General features: G+C 44.9%; 1 protein-coding gene and 1 pseudogene across 1 annotated transcript; both read left to right on the forward strand.

Annotated features, from left to right (window-relative positions):
• Positions 1-16,715: 16,715 nt before the first annotated feature.
• On the forward strand, positions 16,716-17,419 carry LOC136468482 (receptor like protein 26-like). The gene is made up of 2 exons (XM_066467043.1): positions 16,716-16,719; positions 16,788-17,419. Exons 1-2 carry the CDS (start codon positions 16,716-16,718, stop codon positions 17,417-17,419), a joined length of 636 nt encoding a protein of 211 aa, XP_066323140.1.
• Positions 17,420-17,681: 262 nt separating this feature from the next.
• Positions 17,682-22,973, forward strand: LOC136475574 (receptor like protein 22-like; annotated as a pseudogene).
• Positions 22,974-23,002: the final 29 nt, after the last annotated feature.

Below are 23,002 nucleotides of genomic sequence, written 5' to 3' on the forward strand. Positions count from 1 at the left end.
AAGCGAGGACAGAAGGACAAGGAGCCAAAATTGTTTAGCCGAAGGTCCGCTCTATGGGACCTTCCTTATTGGAAATACTTGAAGCTGCCACATAATCTTGATGTGATGCATATAGAGAGGAATATATGTGATGCCCTTCTAGGCATAATACTCTGTCTTGAGAAGAATAAGGATACAGTTAATGCGAGACTTGATTTGCAGGATATGGGCATACGTCCTGATTTGCATTTAGAAGAAGATGAAGACAATTCAGTTTCCATGCCAGCAGCATGGTATTCCATGGAAAAAGAAGAAAGGGTTGCATTTTATGTATTTCTAAAAAGTATTCGGTTTCCATATGGATATGCTTCCAACCTGACAAGATGCATTAGTTCAGATGGTTCCAAGGTCCAGGGCCTCAAAACCCATGATTGCCACATCCTTCTTCAAAGAATTTTAGCTATTGGTCTCCGGGGACTAGTGCACAAGGACATATATGTAGCAGTTGTAGAGTTGGGTAAATTTTTCTAGGAGCTTTGCAGTAGGAAACTAAAGGTTGATAGATTGAAACGTCTAAAAGCAGAAATCCCTGTGATACTTTGCAAGTTAGAGAAAATATTTCCTCCTGCTTTTTTTGATGTGATGGTCCACTTAGCTGTCCACCTTCCTGATGAAGCACTCCTAAGAGGTCCTGTCCAATATGGATGGATGTACCCAATCGAACGACAAATGGGCACTTTGAAGGGGTATGTGAGGAACAGGGCTAGACCTGAAGGGTCCATCGCTGAGGCGTACATAGCTAAGGAGGCCTTGACCTTTTGTTCAAGTTACATGGAAGATGTTGTCACTAGATTTAATCGAGATGATGAAAAATGGCATCATGGAGCAACTGATGGTGACCTCCCTATATTCCAGCATGGTGTTAAACTCTTAGGGGCCAACAGGCAGACATATCTTGATGATAAAGAATTTCACAAGATTTGTTGGTATGTGCTAAACAATAGTGAGGAGGTAGAGCCATATTTGAGGTGAGTTTTGTTTCTAAATTATGTAAGTGTGCAGCAAACTGTGTGTGCACCTGACAAAGAAAGTTTAGGAGTGCAACAAACTGTTTCTCAAGACATATTGTAAACTGTGTGTGCAGCAAGTTTAGAGGAGAGTTAGACAAAGAAGGTGGCCATGATGTTGAGAAGAGGTTGGAAAAGGAATTCCCTGCTTGGTTTAGGAGTTATGTAAGTGGTTCCAGATTTATTTTTGACTTGCTTGGTTTAAGATTCATACTTGATTTGACTTATTTTGCAGCAAGATTCATATTGCAGCAAGATGCATATTAGATTCATACTTGATTTGACTTATTTTGCAGCAAGTTTCACTCAATTATGTGTGCTGGTAATCATAGTTGCTTTGACTTATTTTGTACCAAATGCTAAGAGCTAACTCCGCTGGGTGATTGACTTTTGCAGGTTAGGTTGGTAGTTGATGACAAGGATGAGCCAACAGTTCAAGCCTACAGCAATATACTCTAAGGTGCTGTACGCCAGAGGAGATATTTATTGAAGAACAAGTACTTCAATGGTATACCGGCTAATGAAGTCCCCACTACTTCCCTTGTTCCTAGTATTTCTGACGATGAGTGGAAGGCACTCGTGGCGATGTGGTCTACTCCAAAAGCAAAGGTATCATGATGTTGTAAAGAAAGTTTTATGTTCTCTCCATGTTGTCTTCCATTTACATATATGTCTTATAGGAAACTGCTCGGAAGAACAAGATAAACCGTGAGAAGGTTAGACACCATCAAGCGATGAGATCTCGAAGCTACATCTCACACTTGTACGCATTTGTAAGTGCTAAAACACTGGGACAATACATTGTATCTGATTTAAACATACATATCTATTTCCTATAAAGTTGTCTACAAACAAAAGCTAATTTTGCTGCATTTCCCGCTATAATTATGTAAAGAAGGAGAAAAACAAGGACAGAGAGGTGGATGCAGTTGAGATCTTCAAGGAATTGCATACCAGCAAGAAGAAGGGTATGACTGATGTGGTCAAAGAAACAGTTGTAAGTGCCTACATATCATTGCTTGTTGGGATTGAGTATATGTATGAATTTATGCTAATTACAGTTGCTGGATGGGATTAGTACATGGAAAGTATGTTCATATGCTGAGATGTTGTGTGTCAATGGTTCTATCAGTTCTTTATGAAATGGAAGGTTGTTCTACATGCTTGCTGGAGGGGATGAGTACATAGAAAGTTGTTCACGTGTTTATGCCTATATATGGAATCATATGTTGTGTGCATTGTTCTGAAATGTTAAGTTGTGTTCCTATATGCTTGTGAGATGCTAAGTTGGGTTCCTACACCCTTGCTGGAAGGTTGTGCATGGTTGAGAAATGCTAAGTTGGGTTCCTACATGCTTTCTAGAAGGTAGTGCATGGTTTGTCTGTACATGACTGTGAAATGCTATGTTGATGTTCCTATATGCTTGCTGGGTGAGATTAGTACATAGAAAAGATGTTCCTATATGATTGCTGGTTGTTACTTTTCCTATATGCTAGCAGGATGGTCCTATCTATGCTTAGGAAATAAATAGTTGTCCCTATATGCTTGCTGGATGGCATTATTACATGGATAGGATATTCATATCTTTGATGTTCATGTACTTTAAAATGTATGCAGCAATATGTTTTGTGATGGTTTTCATAACTTGGCTTGTGAAATAGATTCTGCATAATGAACTTACTAATGTTGCACCTGTTTGCTGTAGAGTACCATGGAAGATATGTTGGCCTAGCCTGCTCAAGACTTGGAGACACCAAGATCTAGTACTAAGATAGTTTCGAAGGTTCTCTCACAAACCAGTGCAGCTTGTACATTCCTCAAGAATGCTGGTATTGAAACACCAGTAAGCAAGTCTACTGCATCAGCTGCAAGAGAGGCACAACTTCAGGAACAGCTACCGACGGAGAAGGAACAGGCTGATAATCTTGAAGAACAACTGATCCATCTAAAGAAGAAAGCTGCAGAAACAGAAGAATCCATGGCCAGGACCCAATAAGTTGTGCTCAAGAACCAGCAAGAGCTGGAGGAGTTCAAGAAGAAACAAGAAGCTAATGATATGATCCTTCAGCGCATCTTGGGCCTCAACTCAGGTAATCGAGCTACTTAGCTTGTTCCTGTCCTGCCTAGGTTCCTCTGCAGTCCATGGTTGTGCTGGGCTATGTCGCTACTGCTGGTACTCATAATAAGTTGTTGAACTTGGTCTGTCAGTTGTCGCTTATGAACTTATTCTATGATTGCCTGGTCTGTGGAACTTGTTTGTGAACTTGTGGTTCAAGTGATGTGAACCTATGGAACTTGTGGTTCCCCTGTGTTTGTGGTTCCCCTGTGTTTGGGAACTTTGGTTGTGAGAACATTTAAACATGTGATGTATAAACTGTGTATGATGTATGAATTGTTGTATGTGGTAAATTATGTTCTATTTCTGGAATGAGTGATCAGGCACGGCTGCAGCCTGTATTTTATCCAATCAAAGAATTTATGATGAAAAAACATCATCGTTCACGCACTGCCACATCATCGCCAGCGTTAAGATAATGCCACGTGTCAACCTCTCAGAAATACACGTGTCAACCTCTCAGAAATACACGTGTCGACCTCACAAAACATACACGTGTCGACCTCATATTGAAACACGTGTCATCCTTATTTTAGGACACGTGCCGTACTCATAGTCACACACGTGTAAACCTTAGCTTAAGACACGTGTCGTCCTGAGCGAATGAAACGCGTCAACATTACCGTCATACACGTGTCCACTACAACGCCTGCTGAAATAGTTCAGTGACGGTGCTCAAATCGTCACGGATGTAAACTTATCTGTGATGAAACACGACAAATCATCACAGTGCAACATTTGTGACGCTACAAAGATGACGAACAAAATTTTGTCATAACTTCATCACAGATATCTTTCCATGACGCTTTTAGCGTTTACTATGACATTATTAGATCGTCTCAGATGTGCACTTTTTTAGTAGTGGTCCTTGATCAGTACCGCACTACCGCGCTCATCTAGCTGGCTAATGCTGATGATGCTTGAATGCAGCTGCGGGATATAATATACATCCATTAGCACGTGGTGCTTGCCGTTCTAGCACCTGAAGATGATGGTGCCACGCCCTCGGATAGCCACCCTTGAGCCGTCACCGAACTTCACCGTGCCGGTCATGTTGGCATCGAGCTCGGAGAAGGCTGCCTTGGAGCCCATCATGTCGTTGCTGGCACCGGAGTCCAGATACCACCACTGCTCCTGCTCGCCGCCCACATGTCCGAGGTGGACTTGGGCACGCGGTTCATCGAGGTTGACAGCCTTCAGGGCCTTCCTAGGTCCTTCCACCACCGTCACCTCTCCCTTCTCCTCGCTCCTCGGCCTCAATGTCGTGCAATGCACAGAACGTCGCCATCAGGATAGTGGCATCATCCTCATCATCAGCCTGCGCCAGATGAGCCTTAGCCTTCTTCTCCTGCTTACGATTTGGGCACTCCCTTGCCCAATGGCCCATCTTCCCATAGCGTCGACAGGCGTTGGGGTCGACCTTCTTCTTCTTCTCCAAAGAAGCCTTGCCGCGGCGCTTGCCATCGCCACCGCGACTGGAGGAGGCTACCCTGGAGTTCCTCCGGGCAGCCCACTCCTCCTCTGTCAGCAGCAGCTTGTCGCTGTCCTTCGACGATGTAGCCTGCTCTATGCGCTCGTTCACCGCCCGCAGATGGCCTGTCACATCCTCAATGGTGAGGGTGGACAAGTCCAACATCGTCTCTATGGAGAGAGCGATCTGGATGTACTTCGTCGGCACGGAGTGGAGGTACTTGGAGACCGCCTCCTCTTCGTCGATGGTGACGCCGTGGCTCCTCAGCTTGCTGATGAGCATCTGCAGATGGAGGGAGAAGTCCTCCACTGATTCACCATACTTGAACTTGATGTTGGCGTACTCCTGCTTCAGAAGCTGGGCTGTCGCCTTCTTTGCGCTGTTGGAACCGACGCGCATCGCCGCAATGGCCTCCCATGCCTCCTTAGCAGAGCTCTTCGCCCCCAACGGCTCCCTGTACTCTGCCGGTACAGCAGCGAGGATAACCTCCAACGCTGACATGTCGTCTTCTTCGTTGTCGGTGCCCTTGTCAACAGTATTCTAGAGCCGTCGGGCTCTGAGCTTGACCTTCATGGTCACCGTCCACTCTCCATAGTTGGTGCGAGTCAACATCGGCCAACTGGTGCCACTGATCTCCCACACCGTGCGCACAACGACCTCCTGTCGTGGCTGGGCAGCCCCATCTCCAAACCGTCCGTTATCGCCAGTGGTTAGTCCGACGACGGCGCTTGTACGGCTCCGATACCACTTGTTGGCCCACATGATCACCGGCACAGGTGAGTCGACCACTCACCAGCGTTGCCGACTACGACTATCGTTGTCCGACCACACACTATGGCTAGAGGTAGAAGAAGGGAGGGAGAACATAGCACACACACAGCACAAGCACCAGTGTTGGCCGGAGCTCTGCAGAGGAGATGGCAAAACTAAACTCGCTCTCTTTACTGAGTTGCAGTGGCAAACTATATATACAACTCTATCCATCTAATCCTAGTACAGCTGCCATGCTGCTACAGTAACTAGATGTGACAGCAGGGCTGACTTCGACGCCTGCCCCTGCTGTGGCTACAGTGCGGCAGGAGAGCTGTTCGGCGTCTGCCCCTGTTATGGCTACAGTACCACAGCAGGAGCCTTTTCGACGCTGCCTTCCCCTACGTGTGTTCACACAGGGATGCAGCAGATTATCTAACATCAGCTGCAGCAACTCCACGGGCCATGCCACCGCCCTCGACCTCAGTTGAATTGGATTGAACAGTAATGGAATTCATCCAGTGCTGTTTAATCTCACCTCCCTCGGGCTGCTTGACCTCAGCATGAACAATTTTCGGCAATATGACATCTCTTCACTTGGTTTCGAGAGACTCAGTTTGCTTAGCGACCTCAACCTCTCCTATTCAGGAATCAGCGGTCAGGTACCTATTGGCATTAGCAAACTCACAAACCTTGTCTCCTTGGATCTTTCCGGTCGTTCTTTTTTTATTGATAACTCAGACTCCATCAGTGACACACCTGAGTCTAATGTCTCGTTGCCCTATTTCGACAACCTAGTGGCGAATCTCAGCAATTTGAGACAGCTTTACCTTGATGTTTCTGTGAATATATCTTCGTCTGCAGAAGATTGCTTCAAAGCTCTAGCTAAATCTGTGCCACATCTGCGGGTTCTTAGCTTAGACTTCTGTAGCCTCCAAGGTCATATTGACATCTCTCTCTCAAGGTTGAAGTCTCTGGCCGTGATCAACCTCAGCGACAATGATATCACCCCCGGTCCATTTCCTGAGTTTCTCATGAATTTTCCAAATTTAAGAGTGCTCCAACTTTCTGGTATTAATCTTCAAGGGTGGTTTCCTAGAGGAATGTTTGTATCAAAGCATCTAAGGGTGCTTGACTTGTCTGAGAATCCAAATCTCTCAGGCCACTTGCCAAGCTTTTCTAATGCTGCCTCTTTAGAAACACTATGGATATATACGACAAACTTTACCTATGTCAGTAAATCAAGCTATTTTAGTGATTTCAAGGCATTGACAGAATTCGGTATTGATGGACAAATTATTTCCATGGATTTCCACCCTTTGTTTGGTATGCTTGCATCCTTGCACGAATTGTTTGTGATGCAACTAGATTCACCAAGACAATTGGAGTCACTTTTTTCTTGGTTGGAAGGCATCAAGAACCTGAGAACTTTGTATTTCATCGATTGCGACTTATCCATGGCAACACCTTCCTCCATTGGAAATCTCAAAAACTTGACAACGCTAAAAATTTATTTTGGCAAGTTCACAACGCAAACATTAAAAGCAGTTGCCAATATTAGCAATTTGAAAATTTTCACTATTGTGGCAAGTGATGGCTGCTTATCTGGGCAACTGCCATCTGCAATTGGGAATATGAGCAATTTGGAAAGATTGTTCATTGCGGGTTGTCAATTTTCTGGGCCAATACCACATGAAGTTGGCGCACTGAAGAAGCTGAAATCACTGGTATTACCTTCTATCGGTCTTTCCGGCAGAATACCAAGTACAATTACTAATTTGACTCAGTTGACTGAGCTGGGGCTTGAAAGAAATTATCTCAGCGGTACGGTTAGCTCACTCACTCATAAATTTAAGCTCCTACAAAAGCTCACTCCATACTATTTGTAACTCCTAAAATTGCACTATTTCTTTGTATTTTGTGTTTTCTGTACTGATTCTTGTGATCTTGTCTTGTAATGAACTATAGTAATGGAGCCAGTGCATTGATGTAGAAATTTGGTTCTTTAAAACCTTAAAATTTATATTGAATAAGTTTGAGTGTGAAAGGATAAGCTGGGATAACTAAATTTCCATTTGCATCATTCATTGTTATGTGAAGAATGTAATTGCTTATGCAAGCATAGTATCTCCTGGTAGGGCCAGTGCAGTATGCGCTGTGGTGGTTGTAAAGTAGGAGGGATTCAAGGGGTTAGGGTATAGCTCTATATTGCATTAACTTTTATTGGGTTGGTCCAAAATGATTCCTTCTGTGATGCATAAAGCAATGCATAATTTATTAGGCTAAGTTCAGTTTTTCATCCTGAAAACCAAATTACAAACGTATTTCAGTACCGTTTTAGAAATCAAATAAAAAACTGAATAAACGACAATAATAGATTAGTATTGTTTAGTTTCTATTTTTGTTTATTTCGGTTTAATTTCCCACCACTCTTTACTGCAGTAGGAAGTGAGGCTAGCTAATGTTGTGTTTGGATAGATGAGTCAGTTTCTCGTTTCTCACCTAAATCGGTTCTAAACAGTGCATGGACATGGGATTCGGAGCCAAAAGATTCTCTTTTCCTTTGTTGATCCTCCAAAGTCCAAACTGCAACATCGTGGTTTCCACTGATTCCGTTTCTATCTATCCTCATCGGTCATTGTTTTTTTTTTCATTTAATCCTTTTTAAGTGCAACAAATTAAAATAAATTGTATTTAAGTTGTTATTTGTCCACAGAAAGTTTGGAATTTTTATGAAGCATATTTTCATTAATATGATTTTTTTGAAAAAAAGATTTTGTAGGAATTAATTCTGTGCTAGTTTTTCTAAAAAAAATATATGAATACTCCTAGTTTGCTTAAAATCTTGGATAGCATATTATATAAAGAAAAAGAAAGGGGTCAGAGCGTAACGATTGCCGTGAAGTAGTCATTCACCTGTTACCATTTAAAGAAGAAAAAATATATTATCTTTTGTATAAAAGTAATAAACCAGGAGCACGGCTACTTGTCGTCCAAAAAACTCATCGAAACTAACTGGCTCTGGGTTTAATTACCACACACTGCCCTAATATAAGGTCAATTCTTCCTTGATTATTAACCCAAAAAAAAACCTGCTCTGCAATGAAAGCAGACTTTTACCGTTACAGCTCTTGTGTCGTGTGTGGGACGTCGACGCTTCATAGTTCACAGACAACTCTTGTGTCGTGTCTGGGACATCGACGCTTCATAGTTCAGAGACAACGGAGCTTTCATCGGTTACATTTGGGTTTGGATTTGAGTTGCTTGTGGCATGGAGACAACGGAGCTTTCATCAGTTACATTTGGGTTTGAATTTGAGTTGCTTGTTGCGATGCCATTGGGTAAATTCTGGGCACGCCCATGCTTTCCCCAATCCGTACCCTCTTCACGAACAGGTACACCCATCCCATACCCGCTTCAAATGGGTACACCCATACCCTATCTATTGGTGTAAGAGGCGTGCTGGGGGGAGGGGCTGGCGGCACTGTGGAGGTGGCGACTAGGGTTGGGAGGCAGCGCAGGGAGAGGGGAAGCGGCAGGCGCAGGAAGAGGAGAGGAGGAGATAGGAAGGAGCAATCGCTCTTCTATTGCTTAGTTTGATTGATTACATCCCTAAGTATTTATAGTTCCTATAGGACTTGGACTCCAAGCAACCTACGGGAGATCCTTATAGGATTGGATTCTCCCTTCCATACTAACAAACTCTAATTCCATAACTAATCAAACTCTATCCAAACTCTAATAGACTCGATATGTTAACTTAGGTAACGACGGCGGGAGTGACAGGAGCGACGGCGCCCTCCCTCCTGGGCGCGATGGTGGGAGCGCCTGGCGCCCCCACCTTGGGCCCTTCTCGGCCCGTTTGCTCCAGGTTGGGGGGCCTCCATTGGGCGTATGACACCACCACCACCCCTTCTCCACTCGGCGCGTCCTCGTGCCGAAGTAGGGTAAAGTCATCGACGCCAGCTGGTGGAAAAGCTTCACCGGGAAGAATGGCCTGGATGCGGCCAAGCATGCGGCCGTAGACAGGGTTGACGAGAATGATGTTCTCCCGCGTGCGTGTTGGCGAAAACTCGAAGCAGTAGAGGAGATTGCCGATGTAGCCGTAGAAGAAGTAGAGGTGCGCGCCAGTGTTTGCGCCATCTCCCGTCGTCTGGCGAGCTGCGACAAGTAGAGGTCACGGTATGGCTGCCCCGAATATGAAGTGCACCATCTCTCTTGGTGGAGCAACCAAGTCGTTGATGCGGTTGTCAGCGTCGGGCGTGAGGTAGGCAGGGACAAGGCACCAAATCGTGGTGCTTGATCGCGTTGATGGCGACGTCATCAAATCAAGCATGGTGCCGAACATGAAAGAGCCCAAGTCGAACTCGCCTGGCGAGAGACGGTGTGCGATGGAGTCAGGTCGAAGAGCGATGTGGAAGCTGTTGACGCGAACAAGTAGACGGCTTAGGTTGTCGAGGAAGACCACCGTTGCCGACGTGATGGGGTGCCCTAGCTGCCATGGGCGTCCAAGTAGGATGCTTGTCGGCACCCCATTGTGTTGGCCCCTCGTCGGTGGGGGGTGGGCGCCGAGGGCCAGGAGCTTCATGTTGGCTGAGCCGCCTCGGCGCAGAACCTACAAAAGATCAGGGAGGAGCGATGATGCCGCTGGGAGGTAGAGCCGACCATCGAAGAAGATGAGGCCTTGATCAAGTGACCAAGCCTGGGCGGCCACGCCGTCGAATATGGCCATGGCGATGGTGCGGAGCTCGCGTTGCCAAAGTGTAGCTTGACGCATATGCTCGAAGATGACATCAGTCGTGTCGATGTAGTCGAGGGCGTTCGGGTGGCGTGCTTGGCTTGCCCTGCTCAGGATGTTGCGGGGTGGAGGTAGCTTCGCTGCCCGTGTCACCCGCTCGATCAGTGGAGGTGCCGATAAGGTGAGAACAGTAGCTGGAGTATGTGGTCGCTGCGTGGTGGTGAAGGTGAATAGGCGCCCATTGCGGACGTATTGGAGCTGCATGGTGGTGAAGTCCCAAGTCAGTCGGCCAAGGCTAGCCAACCAAGGTGTGCCGAGGATGATGTCGACGTCATTGCCAATGTCTAGGAGATAGGAGTCGATGCAAAGGGGTACACTGAAGGCTGCAGCATGATAGGGAACCTCGTTCCCGCTCCCGACGAGTATGGTGGTGTTGATGCGCTGTTCCTGTAGACCGATGAGGCGGGCTACGTTGATGTCGATGATGTTGTGCGTAACGCCCGTGTCGACGAGGATGTGGACGTCGGTGCCTGTAACACCCCGGTGTTATGCTAGCATTTAGGCACTGCAGATCATATATATCATGCATCATCAAGCATCCAAATCATACATGCCTAATTATGTAAATAACAACTGAAACACTGCTTCGAAACATATGAAACATGTTGTGAAACCTGAATGTTGCATACATTTGTTAGAGTTGTTTTGCCATGATTTTGTTTGCTAGGCTAGTAAAACATGTTTGGCTACTATTGTAAATCATCTAGGATTATTTAGTTCAATTTTTGGAGCAAGGTTTGTATTCAAATTAATTCAAAATTTTGCTTCAAAAATAATTCCCCAAAAATTAGGGTTTTGAGTTAAACATTGACTTTGATTTTATAATTCAAAATCTAGATAGAATTGGACTTTGGTCATAAAAGCAAAGTTGTAGAGAATTAAATTCTAATCAACTTTCATTTTTGGTACATTTTCAAAAGATGCCATTTTCTTGCTCAAAATGATATTTGAATGCTGGCATTTAAAATTTTCTTGAAAATATAAATGGAAAAAGGGCTTTTCTCATTCGCGGGCCGCCGCCTCGTTTCCGGCCCACGGCCGAAGCCGGCCTGGCCTGCAGCCGCGAGCCTCCCGCGCCAGCGCCGCGCGCCTCGCCAGCCCAGCCCAGCCCAGCGCCACGCCTGGCCTGTCTCCGTGCTCGCCCGCCCGCTGACGCGCCGCATCGCGTCCCGACCGCGGCAGAGCTCGCCAGCCGCGTGGCGGCCATACGCCATCGCCGTCGACGCCGCCGCGCGTCGCAGCCAGCCTACGCCCGTGCCCACACGCCCGCCTACTTCTGCTGAAGCCGGTGCGCTCGCTTGCTCTCTCCCGCGCTGCCTCTCCTCTCCGCAAGCGCCGAGCTCCCCCACTCTCCCCCTCGCCGCGCCACCGCACCCGCCGGCCAAATTCACCGCGCCTTCTCCACCTCGGCCCGCAATCGCGCGCCAGCAGTTCCGCCTCGCTCTTCGGCACGTGGTGCTCGCGCTTGTGCCGATCGATCGAGCTCAGGTAGTGCTTTCTAGCGCCTCGCCACCGTCGGCCATGGCGCCGCCGTGCTCGGCCGCCGTGGAAGTCGCCCTTCCTGCTCTTCTCCACCCTGCCTAGCTACCTTCCTACCTTCGCCAGCCTCTCACGAACCGCATGCTCCCTCTAGCTTGCCCTGGCACGGCCGGCAATGGCCGCCGGCCTCGTTGGCCGAGCCGTGCCGCTGCGGCGTCACAGCGCCGGCGTGGCCTTCGCCTCGGCCGAGCCAGGCCGAGAGGCCATGGGCCGATGCCCTGCCGGGCCGCCTCCCCCTTCCCTTCGCTCGGGCCGCGCAGGCCAAATGTGGCAGTGGGCCGATTGATTCCCGCGGGCTGGCCCAGTAGCAATAGGATGATTTGTTTTCAATTTTTCTTTATTATTTGAAAATAGAAATGGTTTGGAAAATGTTTGGGTACTCAAATTTGCTCCAAAACTGTTGAAATAAATTTTTCTAGGTTCCTTATCATCAGATCTACTTGGGAAAATTATTGCATGTCATTTTTGATATATTTTTCTGTAGAATTTTATTTAATCATGTATATTGCTGATAACTTGAAAAATATGTAGAAAAATCTATAGGCTTCAGAAAAATATGATTCCAAGTTTGTTAATCTTCTTATGTAATGTACTTCCTAGGAAAAATATGTTTCATGCATGTGCTGTGGGAAAATTTTGAGGTGTAGTTCAAGTACCTTTAATGGCTGATTTTTGTTATTTTAGCTAGGGAGCAAACTTTGTATAAAACATGCATGTGATAATTTTTGTACAGTCATTGTATGCTATGAAGAACATAGGAAAAATACTAACTCTGTTGTTTAACACTTTTCACAGTACAAAGTATTTTTATGTTCATAATTATACCATAGCTTGTTATTTTTGTGTAGGCTAATCTACTCATTCAAATACCATGAAAATCTGATAGTAGACTACTTAGGGTAGTATTGTGCTAGGGTAATTTTCTCAGATTTTTCTAAGCAAGAAAAATAGAGGTTGCTATTCAAACCTATTATTAATTAAGGTTTAATTAAGTGTTGCTTTTTGTGTGATTAAGAAATTAGTAAAGCTTTGGTGTATCTTTGAAGCAATTAATAAGATGTGTTGATTTAGCATATTAGGAGTAGAAGAGAATGCAGTAGATGACATGTGCTTGTAGTATATGTTCTTGGATGATGTTGACTACCTTGCATTCAAACATATCCATTGTATTCATCTCATTCGATGCACCGTTTGCATACGTGCTTACGCACATTGCATCATATAGGATCGCAAATCGAGAACCCAGTCGTCATACCCGAGGAGGCCGAGGAGCAGCTTGAGGTGCAGCCGCAAGAAGTGCCCGAAGCCGACGAGGAGGACGTTGAGGAACTTCCGGAGTGCCCCGATCACTGCCCGAGCTCCTTCGAGAGAGGCAAGCCCCAGAGCATTTTCTCCTGGTTTGCAATTATTAATTCAATGTTTTACTTTAATTGATGCATTACGTTCAGGAGTTGCTTGCAACCGTTGCTGCATTATACCTTGTTTACCTTTGTTATACTATATCCTTGTTACCCTGGTATCCGTAGTCGAGTCAATGCTTAGCTGGCTTAGACCGGTAGAAGTCGGGTGATTTCCTGTCACCTGCGAGCTATAGGTGGTTACCTGGATCTGCTTGGATGACTATGAAGTCATGGTATAACTAAGTGTTAAATGAAATTGAGACCGGACGGAGACTTGCAGAGTTTTGGACTGTAGTGCTTTCCGTCTGTGTCGATTAAGGACCGACCGTTGTTGGGCCTCGAGTCATGTTGAACGCATGCCTTACATTTAGCTGGCCGGATAAAGTACCTTCCGACCATGAAGCTGGGAGATTATTTGGGCCAAGTAGATTGCCCGCAACGCACTGTGCCGGAGCAGGTGTGGTAGGACACGGGGGGCGAGATGATAAGACCAAAGTGCAGTCGGTTGGCCATCGGGTACATGTGGTTCCTGGCAAACTCGAGATTCCTGGATAGTTGACTCGGTGATCAATATCTCACTTTAGCGGGTGAGTGAGGTTTGTGTAAGGAATAAATCACCAGCTGGTTAGTAATCAATTCAAATCGCCATCGCTCCTGGACAGTGAGCACTTGACTTGAGTTACTTCATCGTAGTAAATGTTTATGGAACACTTGGACAGTTATAGTGAATATGACAGTATGGAAGTTGTTTAATGATCATTGGTTATCATTATCTGCTTAATCACATGTTTGCTCTAGTATAGGTACAAATCTAGTCGACAGGTTAATAACAATTAACTTGACAATAATGCTTTTGAAAAGGGTCTTGAAATGCTAAAAATGCTTCTTTTCGCAAATGAGTCAGCTACCCTACTATAAAGCCCTTCATAATCCTTGGTGTCACTTATTTTTGGTTATGTCGGGTAAGTCTAGCTGAGTACCTTCTCGTACTCAGGGTTTTATTCCCACTTGTTGCAGATGGGCAGATGTATTACGGCTACTGTATCAACTGCCTTTATCCTGCGATGGGTGATGCTTAGGACCATGGGCATGGTCATTCCTTACGTCTCGTCTGATGCTTTTGTTGGAAATGATCATTTGCTGGCACTATATTTGAACTTCGCGTGAGTGTGTGTGTGGTTTGACAAATGACTTCCGCTACTTTTATTCGAACTTGTTTTGTAATAACTATGTTGAAACTCTGATGTATCTGAGATTGCGAACTTTTATGTAATCTATGATGGTGACCGCTAAACTTATTACGATCTTGGCTGGAATGGAAGTTGGTTTGAAATCCTTCGTGATTTCACGGACTACCGGGTTATACGGGCTTAAGTTTGCTAAATCGTCTGCTCTGGCGGATGATTTTCTTACTTAATTTCGTATAATTGGTCGGTTCTGTTACAGTGCCCAACATGACCCCATCAGGTACATGGGCGGGCGTCCCTGGACCGGGGACTAGCCAGTCCCGATCATCATGAGGAGGCTGTTGTCGACGTTAGCGTCATCGTTGTTGTTGTCGTAGTCGTTGACGGTCATGATGTCGAACAGGTGCTTGCACTTGTGGCCGCGTGTGAATGGCTCGTCGCAGTTGAAGCAGATCCTGAAGCGTCGTTGTTCCGCCATCTCCTCAGCGGTGAGGCGCTTGAACAAACGCTGAGGAGCGGGTGGTGTAGACAATGTCGTGGTCGTCGAGGTTGGAGTTGACGGAGGCGCCTTTAGGGGCAGCACCCGTGGCGCTGCCTTGGTCGATGGCGCCTTGTTGGAGTCGGCGAGCACTATGAGCCGGCGTTCATATGCCCGAGCCAAGGACATGGCCATCTCCATGTCGGGGGGTTCTGGAGCTCGATGTTGGTCTTCAGGGGTTCGAGGAGGCCGGCAGTGTAGATGTTCACTTGTTGTTGTTCGTCGAGGGGTCCGGCATGAGTCACGTGTGCCAGGAAGTGTTCGGTGTAGTCGTCGACCGTTCCCGTCTTGCGAAGGGAGGCGAGCTCGCCGAGGGGGGTTGCGCCGTGTAGGGGGGCCAAAGTGCTCGTTCACACACCGAGCGAAATACGCCCAGTCCATCACCATCTTGTCTTGCGTCAGGCGCATGTACCACTGCTGCACGCCACCTGTCAGGTGGTAAGATGCATACCAGACTTGCTCTGTTTCAGGAGTCTTCAGACCTCTGAACAACTGCTCGCAGCGGTTAATCCACAGCAATGGATCTTCCTTGCTGTCGTACGTGGGGAAGTTGAGCTTGTGGAGGCATGGCGTGAGGACGGGAAAGGAGCCTGGTAGTGTCCCCTGGTACGGGAACAGCGGAGGTAGATTGGTCTTGGGACCCTCCTTCATGTCGTTAAAGAGCATGGACTCTAGATCATCCGCAATCTTAGGGATTGTAGATGATGGCGATGCCTCCTTTTGCTGCTTGAGGAAGGTGTGTCCTGCGTCCTCCATGGCTTTCTTGGTGTCGACCTCGAGCTTGGTGGCGATCGCCTTGCGCTCATGTTCGGCGCGAGCAGCAACCGCGGCAGTCTCCGCTGGGCCTTCATGTTGCTCGATCTTGTCAGACGATTGTTGATGGAGGTAAACTCGCCCTTGATGTCGTTGAACTGCTGGTGAAGGTCGACGACGAGCTTGTCGAAGGCAGACTTGAAGTCACCATTGTTGGCACCCATGGCAGCGGCGTGGGATCGAACCGGTCTCCGATACCAGGTGTAAGAGGCGTGCTAGGGGGAGGGGCTGGCGGCGCTATGGAGGTGGCAGCTAGGGTTGGGAGGCGGCGTGGGAGAGAAGGCGGCGCAGGGAGCGGGGAAGCGGCAGGCGCAGGGAGAGGAGAGGAGGAGATAGGAAGGAGCAATCGCTCTTCTATTGCTTAGTTTGATTGATTACATCCCCTAGTATTTATAGTCTGTATAGAACTTGGACTCCAAGCAACCTACGGAAGATCCTTATAGGATTGCATTCTCCCTTCCATACTAACAAACTCCAATTGCATAACTAACCAAATTCTATCCAAACTCTAATAGACTCGATATGGTAACTTAGGTAACGATGGCGGGAGCGACGGCGCCCTCCCTCCTGGGCGCGCTGGTGGGAGCACCTGGCGCCCCACCTTGGGCGCTTCTCGGCCCATTTGCTCCAGGTTTGGGGCCTCCATTGGGCGTATGACAGTTGGGTTGGATTGCGAACTAAATGGTTGTGTGAAAACAACATCATACTAGTGCATAACACTATTAATTTATCTTATCACCCTCACTCTAGTTTTTATAAATAAAAAAACTAAGATATGCAGCATCAGAGTTTTATTAGTTTGGTAGCATCTACAACAGCTCTAATATTTTCTCTTATTTTTGCAGGGAAAATCCCAACATCTATATTCACTCTTCCAGCGCTACAGCAATTGGATCTTTCAGAAAACCAACTTTGTGGTACTATACATGAATTCAATGGGGCATCTTCACACTTGAAGTGGGTATACTTACGAAGTAATGAATTAATCGGGCAGATTCCCCAGTCATTGCTGGTACTCCCAAATTTGACAGATCTCGATATTTCTAGGAACAATTTGATGGGCTTAGTGGATCTTGACTTATTATGGAGGTTAGAGAACCTCACTTCTTTATTTCTTTCACACAATAAGCTGCTGTCTATCCCTCTTGGCTTGTGGAGCTAGGACTTGCTAGCTGCGGTATAACAAAAATACCAAACTTATTGATACGTCTTAACCACGTGGAGTATCTGGACCTTTCATGTAATAAAATAAGTGGAGATATACCAAAATGGATATGGGAGAGATGGACCAATGACCTCGGAGTATTAAACATTTCAGGTAATATGTTCACTGGCATGGAACTCAACTCATCTGTTATCCCAATCAGTACCTTGTCTCTTTTGGATGTTAGCTCCAACAGACTTCAGGGACAGGTTCCTATGCCAGAGTCATCAGCTGAAATCTTGGACTACTCAAATAATGCATTCTCTTCACTTCTTCCAAACTTCACATTATACCTTAGGCAAACTACTTACCTTAGGTTGTCAAACAATAATATAAGTGGTCATTTACCGCATTCAATTTGTAATTCACCCTTGGAAATCCTTGATCTGTCATATAACAATTTTACTGGATTGGTACCACCGTGCCTGATGGACAATGGAGGTTTTCAAGTAATAAATTTGAGGGAGAATCAATTCATAGGGATGCTACCTTCCAATATTTCAAGTGCATGTTCTGTCCAGACAATAGATTTGCAGGCTGAAGCTGTTTTGTTGTGAGAGAAAAATATTGTAGATTCTGGCTAATAAGCCGGCTGATAAGTTCAAGCGAACAGGCCCTTTGCCTCGGTGCCCGAAACTAAACCTTGTCGATTGAAGTGATTTCTTTTAAAAATTGTAATACTCACAGCCAAAAACATAACAATTGAAAATCACATTCAAATTCGGATATAGTGATTCTATTTTCTATCACCAAATAAAATGTACCTAAATATTGAGTGAATAGCCGCCGATTAGGACCTTATGAAGAAAAGGAAAGGGGCCGTGCATGGAGTGATGATTAATGTTAATGTGGTCATTCAACTGTTTCCACTGAGTGAAATTAAACAAAGAGAAAGTAATACACTAGTGGAGTGCTTTCAGTTCACGATCCACCACGCACATGAATGTGCAGCATGCCATTGTGGGTGTAATGCGCGTGCGATGACCGACGATGACTTGGAAACTTGAACAAGACTATCAACTTCAATTACAAATGCAAATATGCCATCCTTGTGTTACCAGCCAGACAGTAGCCTAGCATGCAAAAATGGCTTCCAGTTGCATTGGTTGGACGCCATTGCTGCTCTGTCTCGTACAGCTCCTCCACTTCCACACACATGCCGCCTCCGCCTCTGGTGTCCATCCTCACGGGCATGCCAACCTCACTCGCCACCACTCTGCTCCTTGGCTATGCCGTCCAGATCAGGCAAACACTCTGCTTACACTCAAGCAGTCTTTCAGCTTCCACCCAAACGGAAGGTTCCCACGCGACTTGGAGTCCACCACCACTCTTCCGTCGTGGAAACCTGGCACGGACTGCTGTCTCTGGGAGGGCGTCGGCTGCAGCAACTCCTCCTCAGGCCATCATGTCGTCACAGCTCTCGACCTCAGTGGGTTTCGATTGAACAGTGATGGAATTCACCCCGTGCTGTTTAATCTCACCTCCCTCAGGATGCTCGACCTGAGCATGAACAATTTTAGGGGCTACGACGACATCCCATCAGTTGGTTTCGAGAGACTCAGTTCGCTTACCCACCTCAACCTCTCCACTTCAGCAATCAGCGGTCAGGTACATATTGGCATTAGCAAACTCACAAACCTTGTCTCCTTGGATATTTCCGATCATTCTGTTGATATTATTGAAGACGCGGAAGATGATGACTACGATATCGATGCCATCTCCGTCGCACATGATGGGTGGTATGGCCTCTCAGTACCCTATTTCCACAACATAGCGGCGAATCTAAGCAATTTGAGAGAGCTTTACCTTGATCGTGTGAGTATATCTTCATCTGTACAAGATTGCTTCAAAGCTCTAGCTAAATCTGTGCCACATCTGCGGGTTCTTAGCTTGGGGTACTGTGACCTCCAAGGTGATATCAGCTCTCTCTCAAGGTTGAACTCTCTAGCCGTGATCAACCTCAGAGGCAATTCTCATATCACCCCCGGTCCATTTCCTGAGTTTCTCATGAATTTTCCCAATTTAAGAGTGCTCCAACTATCTGGTATTAATCTTCAAGGGTGGTTTCCTCGAGGAACGTTTCTATCAAAAAATCTAAGGGTACTCGACTTGTCCCAGAATCCAGATCTCTCAGGCCACCTACCAAACTTTTCTAATGCAGCTTCTTTAGAAACACTATGGATAGACTGGACCAACTTTACCTATGTTAAATCAAGCTATTGTGGTTTCAAGGCATTAACAGAATTGTCTATTGATGGAAAAATTATTTCCACGGATTTCCTCTTTTCATTTGGTATGCTTGCATCCTTGCGCAGATTGTTCGTGACACAACTAGATTCACCAAGACAATTGGAGTCACTCTTTTCTTGGTTTGGAGGCATCAAGAACCTGAGAAGCTTGGAGTTCGACTGCTGCGACTTGTCCATGACAATACCTTCATCCATTGGAAATCTCAAAAACTTAACAAGTTTAGTCATTTCTGCGAGCAAGCTCACAACACAAACATTATCATCAATTACCAATATTATAAACCTGAAATTTCTCAAAATCGAGTGCTTTGATGAGTCCGATGGCAACTTATTTGCTATTCCATCTGCTATTGGGAATATGACTAACTTGGAAAGATTGCACATCCTGAATCTTTGGAGGTATCGGCCAATAGGCCCAATACCACATGAAGTTGGCGCACTGAAGAAGCTGAAATCACTAGTACTACCTTATATGGGTCTTTCTGGCAGAATACCAAGTACAATTGCTAATTTGACTCAGCTGATTGGGCTGCATCTTAACGGAAATTATCTCAGTGGTATGGTTACCTCACTCGCTCATTAATTTACACCTAATTTCTTTAAAAACTCACTCCATACTATTTGGAACTCCTAAAATTGCACTGTTTTTTTTTGTATTTTTTGTGTTTTCTAAACTGATCCTTGTGATCTTGTCTTGTAATGAACTACAGTAGTGGAACCAATGCATTAATGTTGAAATTTGGTTGTTTAAAACCTTATGGAATTTATATTGAGTAAGTTTGAGTGTGAAAGGATAAAGTAGGACTAAATTTCAATGTGCATCATTCATTGTTTTCCGAAGAATGTAATTCCTTATGCAAGCATAGTATCTCCTTGGAGGGGCAGTGCATATGTGCTACGGTGGTTGCAAAGTGGAAGGGATTCAAGGGGTTATGGTATACCTATTGCATTATTTTTATTGGGTTGGATCAAATTGATTCCTTATGTGATGCATATAACAATGCAGTTAGGCCAGTCTAGTTTTTCAACCTAAAAACTGAATTAGAAACAATGGTCGAGAACCGTTTTAGAAATCAAATAAAAAATTAAACTGAAAAAACCACAAAAATATATTATGGTTTTGTTTCTAGTTTTGTCTATTTCAGTTTAGTTCTCCACCACTCTTTACTTTAGTAGGATAGGAAGTGAGGCTAGCTAAGTTTCCACACAGTTTCAACATGTGTACATAAAACTAAGTTCTGTAGCATTGAAATTCTATTAGTCTAGTAGCATCCACAACTGAACTAAATTTATTTTCTTTGTGCAGGAGAAATCCCAGCATCTCTTTTCATTCTTCCAAAGCTTGGCTACTTAGATCTTTCACAAAACCAACTTTCTGGTCCCATACATGAATTCGATGGAGCATGTTCATGCTTGAGGATTGTATACTTGGAAATGAATAATTTGACAGGGCAGATTCCCCAATCATTGTTGGTACTCCCAAATTTGACGGAACTCGATATTGAGGGCAACAACTTAATGGGCTCAGTGGATCTTGCATCACTATGGGGAGAGAAGCTCACTTCTTTATCTCTTTCATACAATAAGCTGACTGTAATAGAAGGGGAGGATACTAACAATTCTTCATCTACCTATCCCCATCAGCTTATGGAGATAGGACTTGCTAGTTGCAATATGACAAAAATACCAAAGTTATTAATGCATGCCAAATATGTGACTTATCTAGACCTTTCAAGTAATAAAATCAGCGGGGATATACCAAGTTGGATATGGGGTAGATGGAATTATAGCCTCGAGTGGATAAGTCTTTCAGACAACATGTTCACTGGTATGGAACTCAATTCATATGTTATCCCATTCAGCAATACCTTGTATAGTTTCAATCTTAGCTTCAACAGGCTTCAAGGATCAATTCCTATGCCATACCCAACGGCTGAAATATTGGATTATTCAAATAACAGTTTCTCTTCCCTTCTTCCAAACTTCACGTTATACCTTAGCTCCACTGCGTATCTTATGTTGTCACACAATAATATAAGTGGTTATTTGCCACGTTCAATTTGCCATTCACCTTTGGAAGTCCTTGACTTATCGTATAACAACTTTAGTGGACTATTACCACGATGCTTGATGGAAAATAGTCTGAGAATAATAAATTTGAGGGAGAATCAATTCAAAGGGATGCTACCTTCCAATATTTCTATTGGATGTCATGTCCGAAACAATAAATTTGAATGGAAATAAGATTGAAGGCTCAGCTTCCAAGGACACTCTATAATTGCACTAAGTTAGAGGTTCTTGACCTCGGAAGGAATCAAATTGCAGACACTTTTCCATCCTGGCTAGGGGGGCTTTTGAATCTTCGTGTACTTGTCTTGAGATCCAACAAGTTCCATGGTTCAATAGGTCATCTTGAAGATGAAAAATACAGAGGACACTTCTCAAGCTTGCAAATCATTGATCTGGCCTCAAACAATTTCTCTGGAAAATTGCATCCACAATGGTTTGAAAATTTGAAATCAATGAAGCAATATGACAATAGAGGACAGATAATACATCATCCAGACATACCGAGACTTTACCAAGACTCTATCACAATATCATTCAAAGGGCTTTCCATGACCTTTGAAAGGATCTTAACTACCTTAACTGCAATAGACATATCAGAGAATGCACTGGAAGGAAGCATTCCTACTTCGATTGGAAATCTGCATTCACTACGTCTACTAAACATGTCTCATAATGTCTTCACTGGACAAATTCCACCCCAACTTGGTAGCATAACTGCTCTGGAGTCCCTGGACCTGTCTTCCAACATGCTATCAGGTGAGATTCCGCAAGAGTTAACTGATCTCACCTTCCTTAGCACCTTGAATTTGAGCGATAACCAATTGGATGGAAGAATACCACAATCACATCAATTCGACACGTTCCAGGAGAGCTCATTTGATGGCAATGCAGGACTCTGTGGACCCCCTCTATCCAAAAAATGTGGCCCTTCGGATATTCCAAGTGAAACACATCTGAAAAACTCCTCTCATGGTGTCGATGTTGTTTTGTTTCTCTTTGCTGGTGTGGGCTTTGGAGTGGGATTTGCAGCAGCTATTGTATTGAAACTGGATTATTGGATCAGCAGGTGGTTCCATATTTTCAGGATTCTATGTTGACTTGAAGGTGCCTGATTGCTATATAGGAGGTGTAATATGTCATGCACAAACAACTTGGTGGTACTGCATATTCTACGGTAGCTAATTATACAGTATGGTTTATGCTATCCTTAGCACATCAAAATAAGTGTTAGCTGTTTTGTGTATGTAATCGTGTGGAACCTAGGTTTGTTTAATTTGTCACCTTGGCTTACTAGTATTTGTTGGTCTTGTTACTATATGTCATCAGTGATCATTGTTCATCAAAGTGGTGTCACAGATGATAAGTACACATTTTCTCAATGTCCAAGAAACTGCTACTTCATCTGTGACTTATGCTCTAAATCAAACCTATTATGAACTAAGTGCATGTGTTTCCTTTCCCATATTCCTTTACAATGATGGCAGATTGGGTCTGCATATACCACTCACCAGATACTGTAACATGAGGTATATATAATTTGGATTGGTGACGGAAAAAGTATCCCGGGTGTGTCATTATGCTTGTGGCTACACCCAGAAGAGAGTACGCTGTATCATCTGTGAATGCCCGTCAAGACTATGCATTTATGCTACTAGTTATTTTAGAGTATGCTACTAGTAGAATTGCAACGGCTAGCAAGATAAAAGTGGGTACCGTGGAAGACATAACATACTGCAAAACCACAGCAGGATGTAATATGAAGTGTATATTAACCTTTCCGACAAGGCTATAGATTTTGTCATTTACATGGGTTGATTGTTT

Source organism: Miscanthus floridulus, chromosome 8 (genome assembly GCF_019320115.1).
Source record: "Miscanthus floridulus cultivar M001 chromosome 8, ASM1932011v1, whole genome shotgun sequence".
Taxonomy (NCBI): Eukaryota; Viridiplantae; Streptophyta; class Magnoliopsida; order Poales; family Poaceae; genus Miscanthus; species Miscanthus floridulus.